This window comes from Anomaloglossus baeobatrachus, chromosome 5 (assembly GCF_048569485.1).
Source record: "Anomaloglossus baeobatrachus isolate aAnoBae1 chromosome 5, aAnoBae1.hap1, whole genome shotgun sequence".
Lineage (NCBI taxonomy): Eukaryota > Metazoa > Chordata > Amphibia > Anura > Aromobatidae > Anomaloglossus > Anomaloglossus baeobatrachus.
The window spans coordinates 168,537,117-168,546,188 of NC_134357.1; the positions used below are offsets into that span (position 1 = coordinate 168,537,117).

Here is a 9,072-nt window from a genome sequence, read left to right on the forward strand (position 1 = left end):
CGATGATCCCGAGTCGGGGATACCTGCTCTAGGGATCGCCAACCTTTTGACAGGGGGAGAACCTGACAGGGGTCCACTAGAGGTGTTGGCAGGAGAAAGTGAAGAGACTGTAGCGATCCTGGAGCTGGAAACGTCCCGGGAGGCCTTTGGGACGGCACAGCTAAGGGATCCTACCCTCTCCCAGGCGTGGGGGAATGTAAAAGAGGTGAATGGGGTGGCCCAACAACCAGGGGCAGAAGTTGTCTTTCCCCGCATGGCGGTTTATAATGATTTACTCTACCGAATAGACAAAAGCAGGGAAGAGATAGTAGAACAACTGGTCGTGCCACAATCCCATCGTCAGGCCGTGCTTAACATGGCTCACACCCACCCACTCGGGGGACACTTAGGGGTTACCAAGACACAAGAGCGTATTTTACAGAGGTTTTTTTGGCCAGGAGTGTACGCAGATGTACGGAAATTCTGTGAATGCTGCCCGGACTGCCAACTGACCTCGCCCATTGCGAGTTTCCGGAGTCCATTGGTGCCTCTTCCAATTATTGAGGAACCTTTTGAACGGATTGCAATGGATCTGGTAGGGCCCCTGGTAAAATCGGTACGCAGTCACCAACACATTTTGGTGGTTGTGGATTACGCCACACGCTATCCAGAGGCCATTCCGCTGCGCCATACCTCCGCGAAGCTTATTGCTCGAGAGTTATTTGCCATGTTTTGTCGTCTTGGGTTACCAAAGGAGATCCTTACTGACCAGGGGACCCCGTTTATGTCCAAGGTGACAAAAGAATTATGTAAACTGTTGAAAATAAAGCACCTGCGCACATTGGTGTATCATCCGTAAACCGATGGGCTGGTCGAGCGGTGCAACAAAACCCTGAAGTCCATGCTAAAAAAAAGTGGTTGCCAAGGACGGGAGGGACTGGGACATGCTGTTGCCCTATCTTATGTTTGCGCTCCGAGAGGTGCCGCAGGCGTCTACGGGTTTTTCACCATTCGAGTTGCTTTATGGCAGACACCCTAGGGGCTTGCTGGACGTAGCCAAGGAAACATGGGAACAGGAGCCTACCCCATATAAAAGTGTGATTGAACATGTGGCTCTAATGCAGGACCGCATTGCAGCGGTTTTGCCTATTGTAAAAGAACATTTAACAAGGGGCACAAAGGCGCACTTATAACACTCGAGCCACCATCAGATCTTTTAATGTAGGGGATCGGGTCTTGGTTTTGGTGCCCACTGCCGAGAGTAAACTGTTGGCCAAATGGCAGGGGCCGTATGAGGTTCGGGAAAAGGTGGGGGAGGTGAACTACCGAATATACCAGCCGGGGAGGAGGAAGCCAGAACAATTGTATCATGTTAACTTGCTTAAAGCCTGGAAAGACCGTGACTATATGGTGACGGGAGTAACACCGGTGGGGCCCTGTGGGGAACCTGTAGTGCCACCCATCCTGGGAACCGAAGGGGGGGTACACTTAGGTGACACCCTCACTAAACCGCAGCGTCGTGAAGTTCTGAAGTTAGTACAGCAGAACTCGGATGTGTTTTCCGAGTTGCCCGGCCGTACTTCGGTTATCCAACATGACATGGTCACCGAGCCTCGGGTAAAGGTGCATATGAAACCGTACCAGGTGCCCGAGGCTCGGAGACAAGCCATTGCAGCAGAGGTGAAACAGATGCTTACCCTAGGGGTGATCGAGGAATCAAAGAGTGATTGGGCTAGTCCCATTGTGCTGATTCCAAAACCCGATGGGTCGCTACGTTTCTGCAATGACTTCCGGAGATTGAATGAGGTTTCCAAGTTCGACCTTTACCCTATGCCCCGGGTGGACAAACTTATTGAGCGGTTGGGAAAGGCTCAATATTTCACGACGCTTGACTTTACCAAAGGCTATTGGCAGGTGCCGCTGACAGTCAGCCAAGGAAAAAACGGTCTTTATTACACCAGAGGGGCTCTATCACTATGTTGTCTTGCCTTTCGGTTTACATGGAGCCCCGGCTACTTTCCAAAGACTGATGGACATAGTGTTGGAACCCCATCAGAAGTACGCATCCGCCTATCTAGATGACATCATCATCTTCAGTACCGATTGGCAGGCCCACTTGTCCCAGGTCCAGGCTGTCATTAACTCCCTGCGGGCGGCAGGATTGACCGCAAACCCAAAAAAATGTGCAATCGGTCATGAGGAAGCCCGCTATTTGGGGTACGTGATTGGCCGCGGGGTGATCAAGTCTCAAGTAAATAAAATAGAGGCCATCCAAAAGTGGCCAAGACCAGTGTCCACTAAACAGGTGAGAGCGTTCCTCGGCATTGTCGGGTATTACCGGCGGGTTATACCAGACTTTGCCGGGAGAACAGCGGCTTTGACCGAGCTGATGAAGGGTAAGAAGGCGGCTATGGTACGCTGGACCCCTCAGGCTGAGGAAGCGTTTCAGTCCATGAAGACGGCCTTGTGTGGTCAACCGGTCCTCATTAGCCCCGATTTCGGTAACACTTTCCTGGTGCAAACAGATGCCTCCGAGGTGGGTCTGGGGGCCGTACTCTCGCAAGAGGTGAACGGAACTGAGCATCCGGTTACCTATTTGAGCCGGAAACTTACCCCGGCAGAAAAGAATTATAGCGTAGTGGAGAAGGAGTGCTTGGCTATTAAATGGGCCTTGGAGTCCCTGCGCTATTATTTGCTCGGGCGACCGTTTCGGTTGATAACGGACCACGCGCCCCTCGTCTGGATGAGAAATGCGAAGGAACGGAATGCCCGGGTCACCCGCTGGTTCCTGTCCCTTCAGAATTTCAGTTTTACGGTAGAACATCGGGCCGGTTCGTCCCAGGGCAATGCCGATGCCCTGTCTCGGGCGGCCTGTTTGGGAGCATCCGTTCATCCCCTCGGATTTGAACGGAGGTGGGGGGGTTATGTGAGATAGTTGGGCCATGGATATGTGACGGACGGTACGTATCTCCCAGAATGTGTACAGAAATATATTAGAGCCCTACATAATGGTCAGTCCAGTAACCTCCAGGCCGGGTTATTCAGGTGGCTCATGGCCACAGTTCTCGTTTAAAAGCTCTTTGAAAAGGCCTGGGTGGGGCAGAGTTGTTTTTGTAAGCTGCAGAGCAGGAAGCTGTTGAGAGTTCAGACCTGTGTGGAACTATAACACAGGTCTGTGGACCCCCCGGGAAGAGCAGAACGGGGTATGGTAAGACCGTCTCCTACGGCAAGGGGTGCCTGTGTGACGGGGACCCGTATGGACGGTGCACAACCCGGCTGTGTTCCGGATGACTTTACCTGTACAGCGAGGACAATAAAGCTGTTTGGATCGGACTGTTTTGGGTCACTACCTCTTTGTCGTCCTGGGGGACCCCCACCCCGCTACAGACTATAGATCACTGCTAGAATCCTTACATTACCACTGTGCAGTTACCATAACCTGATTGGGGAAAAACAAAAACACTTTGGTTTTTTTTTGGTTTTTTTTCTTTGTGAGGCTTACAAAAATTACAAAATCCTGTCTCTTACTTTAAAGGGTTGTTGTGGTGTAGAGATAGGAGTATAATTTGTGTGAGTTATTAACCCTTCCCAATGGGTTTAGATAATTCTAGCTGCTTTTTACCATTTTTTGAAGGTTCTATTATTAAACCATGTATCATGCTGTTGTAGCAGAACCTCTCATCTACACTAAGGTCCAATACACCAAGACTGGCATAAAAATCACAATCTTGATGAGGGGACCTTGTGGACTCTGACACTTCTGATTTCTTGAGCGGCGCACACCTCTAAATGAATCTGACACGTCTGAAGTGTGGTGGGTACCACACCATAAACCTTATTCCAATTATACTGGCGTTAGATTTATACCGTAAGGATCTTCTCTCATGACTTAAGGGGGCTTTACACGCAATGACATCGCTAACGAGATGTCGTTGGGGTCACGGAATTCATGATGCACATCCGGCCTTGTTAGCGACGTCGTTGCGTGTGAAACGCACGAACGACCGCTAACGATCAAAATTACTCACCATATCGTTGATCGTTGACATGTAGTTCTAATCTCAAATATCATTGCTGTTGCAGGACGCAGGTTGTTTGTCGTTTCTGCGGCAGCACACATCGTTATATGTGACACCGCTAGGCAATGAGGAATGAAGGAGGTGGGCAGGATGTTCCAGCCGCTCATCTCCGCCCCTCCGCTTCTATTGGGCGGCCACTTAGTGACGCCGAACGAACCTCCCCCTTAGAATGGAGGCAGTTCGCCGGCCACAGCGACGTCGCTAGGCAGGTAAGTATGTGTGACAGGGACTAACTATGTTGTGCGCCACGGGCAGCGATTTGCCCGTGACGCACAACCGACAGGGGCGGGTGCTTTCACCAGCAACATCGCTAGCGATGTCGCTGTGTATAAAGTGGCCTTTAAATGAGTTGTGGTGTTGCACCCCCACCGTCCTGCCCCAGCTTGCCTGTTTTGGCACAGATGGGTAAAACTGGCTTGAAAACAGAACTTAAGTGTCAAACTGGCTTGTAGACTTCTCTTTAAAGGCATTTTTATAGGTTGAGTTATAGGAGGACAGGTATATCTTAGCAGCATAAATGCCACTTGTTTATTCAAGTTTTACAACATATATAAAGGTAAGATGGGTTTTTATGTCTTTTGTAAATGGAGGAATTAAAAGGATCATTTCTCGAGTTTAATTTTTGTCGAACGTGTCAATAAAATAATTTTAGTAGCTGAATATCATTTCAATCTTTGATTTTAATGCAATCTCTATTTCTAGGTACGTGGGTCGTGACCCAGCTGCTGCACCCGCCACAGGCAATAAAAACACCCATCATGTGGAGCTACGAAGATTTTTGGATAGTGCTTTCAATCTGCAATGTTTTGAAGGAATGACCTTTTAATACATTAAATCACTAGTAATATTCCAGTATTATAGTAATTTAGGATGTGAATACCACTATGCCCTAAAGAAGACATTTAGTTTGATTCTTGCTGTATCAAACCATACAGGTGTCATTTATTTGCTCCTTTTTATTTCTTTAGTTCACATTTTAACAAGCCTGCTTTTCTCTTTAAATGCAGGATTTTTGGATATTTGTTCAGTGGCATGGACCTCCGACAGGTCCTTTTAGAGGCATAAACTTTTCTAGGCAGGTGTGTGGGGTCATAATGTCATCGACACTGCCCACCCCCATACCATTAATTGGTTATGTATATGAAATATGAGCGTTACACTAGGTGTTGGGTCATTCTAATGAGAAAAAAGCTAAATATTAAAAACCTGATCAGTATATTTGCACTGGACATTTACTTATTCTGTTGAATTCTAGATATTGGTAGCCTAGTGTATGTGATATGGCTTTTGGATGTTGATAGACGGTTTACTACATCCAATCTGTTAACTGATCAGCTCAATGACGACAGTTCTGTACTTTATAGTAGACATTCTATATAACTTGTAAAACGTATAAGTGCCTATTCGGGCAGAAAGTTCATCTTTTTTTTAATATTAATCCTTATATCAAATGTTTTTCAGTTAATAAAATCTAGATCTATTTCAAACTGCTGTTGTCTAGATTGGATTTATTTTTTGAAAACCGACCTCTTGGTTGAAAACATACTTGTAAATGAAGGAGAATTCCCTGGGTCTTGCCATAATTCTGTAATTTTCATGTGTTTGCTCAGTACATGCCTGAGAATTTGGTAAAAATGCCAGAATGTTGTATGCCAGATTGTCGCCAATAAAAATGTGAACTCATCCAGCTATAAACTGGCTGACAGAAAAATAGCTCTGGTGACAGAAAACGTTCTATAGCGCAAAATTAGGACAACTTACAAAGAAACAAAAGAAACTTGATATCTCTAATTGAACTAAATGACTAAAGTTAACATGACATTTTTACCACACAATGAACACTGTAAAAAAAAAAAAAAATATATATATATATATATATATATATATATATATATATATATATATATATATATATATATATATATATATATATATAATAACTTATATTTGCAAAAAAAAAACAATTTTACAAAAAATCTCACTAGAGGAATAGAAGCTGTGAAGTTTTGCTTTGGAATACTGACAAACAGCTGGGATCATACTTGTAACTGCTCAGCCATTCTGAAGTAGTTGTTCAGTCTTCCCGCTTACATGTCCAGTTTTGACTTACTTCTGTTGCCATATTGTGCAGATCTCTATAGGGCCTCCATCAGGAACTTGGTTCTGTTCATTAATAAACAATACTCTTGTGTGTGATCAGATACCTGTGCATAGAATTTCTCAAATATATTCATTTACACATCTGTAAACCCTTTCTCCAGAGAATATTGGACCCGCAATCCATGTACCATATCCATTCACTACATGCTGATTTTTAGATCTTTAAGCTGGGTGTTTGTTGGAAATTTTTTGCACGTCGATACCTAGTCTGCAAATTGGCTCATCTGTTTAAAAAGAACCGTGCATCATCAGATATGATGTGTAAAAATAGGTTAAAATGGCTATACAAAAGCCAATTGCTTATATTCCACATTGTTTGTCCCCCTATTTTATCTCTTGCACATTTCACACTCAATATGACTTCAAGTGACGTATGGGTTGACAAATTTTATTCACCTTTTTTTTTTTTTTTTAAAGCACCAACCACAAGTTCTGTTACTCCAGTGCACCTATTTCTCCTGAAACATGAATGTCAAGAAATTGACAAGCAATACAGTCCAGTGTTAGGGTTTGTTTACACAGTGAGTTTTTTCACATATTCTAAAAGGGTAAAACGTTTACAGTAATCCACAAAGTGAATGGCCTTTCTGAAATCTCACATATATGCTTATTTTTTACCTACAGATTTGAACCATCAAAGTGTTTTTTGTTTTTGTTTCTTCAAACCTGTAGCATATTATAGTAAGCGTTTTTCATCTATTCAAATAAATAGGAAAAAATACGTAAAAATACCTGCCAACACTGGTCTGCAGAATATAATGTGTGCACACCCTTAAAGGGAACCTGTCATCAGTAATTTAGCTTTAAACCTAAACGTTTCCCCCTCTGCAGCTCCTGGGCTGCATTCTAGCAAGCTTCCTATAGTTTTTGTGGCCCCTTTTATACCAAAATAAATACTTTATAAACTTGTACCTTTTCGTATGCAAATTTCGTAAATCTTCCATGGGGGCGGGCTGCCTGATGTCCCTTGCTGTTCCTCCGGCCGATTTTCGCCGCCCCCGAACGCTGAATTTCAAACCTCAGGACGCCGCCCGTGGTCCCGCGCATGCGCTGTGCGACTGTAGCGGTGCCGTGCACTGTGTGCACGTGTGACTGTGAGTGTCAGCAAGTCCCGCCCATAACCTCGTACCCGCACTTTCCCCTATTCCTCCAGCGTTCTGCGCAAACGCTCGCTGGCCAGATGACCGGACGTCACCTCCTTCCCATCCTGCTCAGCAGCAGGAAATAGATGGGAGGAGCGGACGGAGCAGGAGAGCATAGGTTACGGGGAGACACGGCGAGCATCTGAGCGACGTACACAGCAAAACAAAAACATGTAAAATCAGTCACACATTGTCTTCTGCAACGTCAAAAGCACTAAACGTTATTTTTTTTTTGTCTCCAACTCGCTGACTCTCCCTCTGTGTCTATATCTCTACCTTCACACTTTTTTTTTTTTCTGTTTTGCTCACTCCGTTTGACTCTTTGTATTTGTCTATTTCTCTTTATATATCCCTCTCTTTCTCTCTATCCCTCTATATTTCTATTTCTTTCTCTGTCTTTTTCTCTCTCTGTTTCACTGTTTGCATTTCTCTGTTTATTTCTCTCTCTTTCTCTATTATTTTTCTCTATCTCTTTCTCTATCCCTCTCTCTCTATCCCTCTTTTTCTTTCCCTCTCTTTTTCTTTCCCCCTCTTTTTTCCCCCCTCTTTCTTTATCCCCCTCTTTTCCCCCCTATTTTTTCCACCTTTTTTTCCCCTCCTATTTCCCCCTCTTTTTCCCTCTTTTTTTTTTCCCTCTCTTCCCCCCCCCCCCTTTCTCCCTCTCTTTTTCCCTCTTATTTCCCTCGGTCTTTCGCTATTTTTCTCTCTTTATCACTCTGTTTCACTATTTGCATTTCTTTCTATGTCTATCTCTCTATGCCTCTCTATCCCTGTCTATCTCTTTATTTCTATCTCTCTCCCGCTCTTTATTTCTATCTCTCTCCCGCTCTCTATTTCTCCTCTATCCCCCTCTCTCTCTATACCTCTCTTTCTCTCTCTATCCCTCTCTTTCTCTCTCTATCCCTCTCTTTCTCCCTCTCTCTATCCCTCTTTCTCTCTCTATCCCTCTTTCTCTCTCTCTCTATCCCTCTTTCTCTCTCTCTATCCCTCTCTCTCTCTATCCCTCTTTATCTTACTCTATCCCTCTCTATCCCTGTATTTCTCTCTATTTCTTTCTCTTTTTCTGTCTTTTTTTTTTTTTATCACTCGGTTTAACTCTTTGCATTTCTCTGTTTATTTCTCTATCTCTCCTTTTTCTCTCTATTTCTCTCTCCTTCTCTTTTTTGTCTTTCTCTATCCCCCTTTCTCCCCCTCTCCCCCCCCCTATTTTCCCCTCTTTCTCCCTCTCTTTTTCCCTTTTTTTTCCCCTCTCTTGTTCCCTCTCTTTTTCCCTCTCTTTTTTTCCCCTCTTTTTCCCTCTCTTTTTTTCCCCTCTTTCTCCCTCTTTTTCCCTCTTTTTTTCCCCTCTCTCTCTCACTATTTTTCTCTCTATCACTCTTTCTCTCTCTTTATCACTCTGTTTCACTATTTGGATTTTTTTCTATGTCTATTTCTCTCTCTCTCTATGCCTCTCTTTCCCTGTGTATCTCTTTATTTCTATCTCTTTCTCCCGCTCTCTATTTCTCTTTATCCCTCTTTCTCTCTCTATCCCTCTTTTTCTCTATCTTACTCTATCCCTCTCTCTCTGTATTTCTCTTTCTTTTTCTTTCTTTTTCTCACTCCGTTTCACTTTGTATTACTGTGTATATTTCTCTTTCTTTGTCTTTCTCTCTATCCCTCTCTATATTTTTTGCTCTTTCTCTATCCCTCTCTCTCTCTCTATCTTTCTCTCT

General features: G+C 44.2%; 1 protein-coding gene across 1 annotated transcript in view; it reads left to right on the forward strand.

Moving 5' to 3' along the window:
• Window positions 1-5,545, forward strand: part of OGDHL (oxoglutarate dehydrogenase L) — a 148,945-nt gene extending 143,400 nt beyond the window's left edge. Inside the window, exon 23 of the mRNA XM_075349014.1 lies at window positions 4,761-5,545. Coding sequence (XP_075205129.1) covers window positions 4,761-4,884 — 124 coding nt within the window. The 3' untranslated portion in view covers window positions 4,885-5,545. The remainder of the gene's footprint in view (window positions 1-4,760) is intronic.
• The last annotated feature ends 3,527 nt before the right edge of the window (window positions 5,546-9,072 follow it).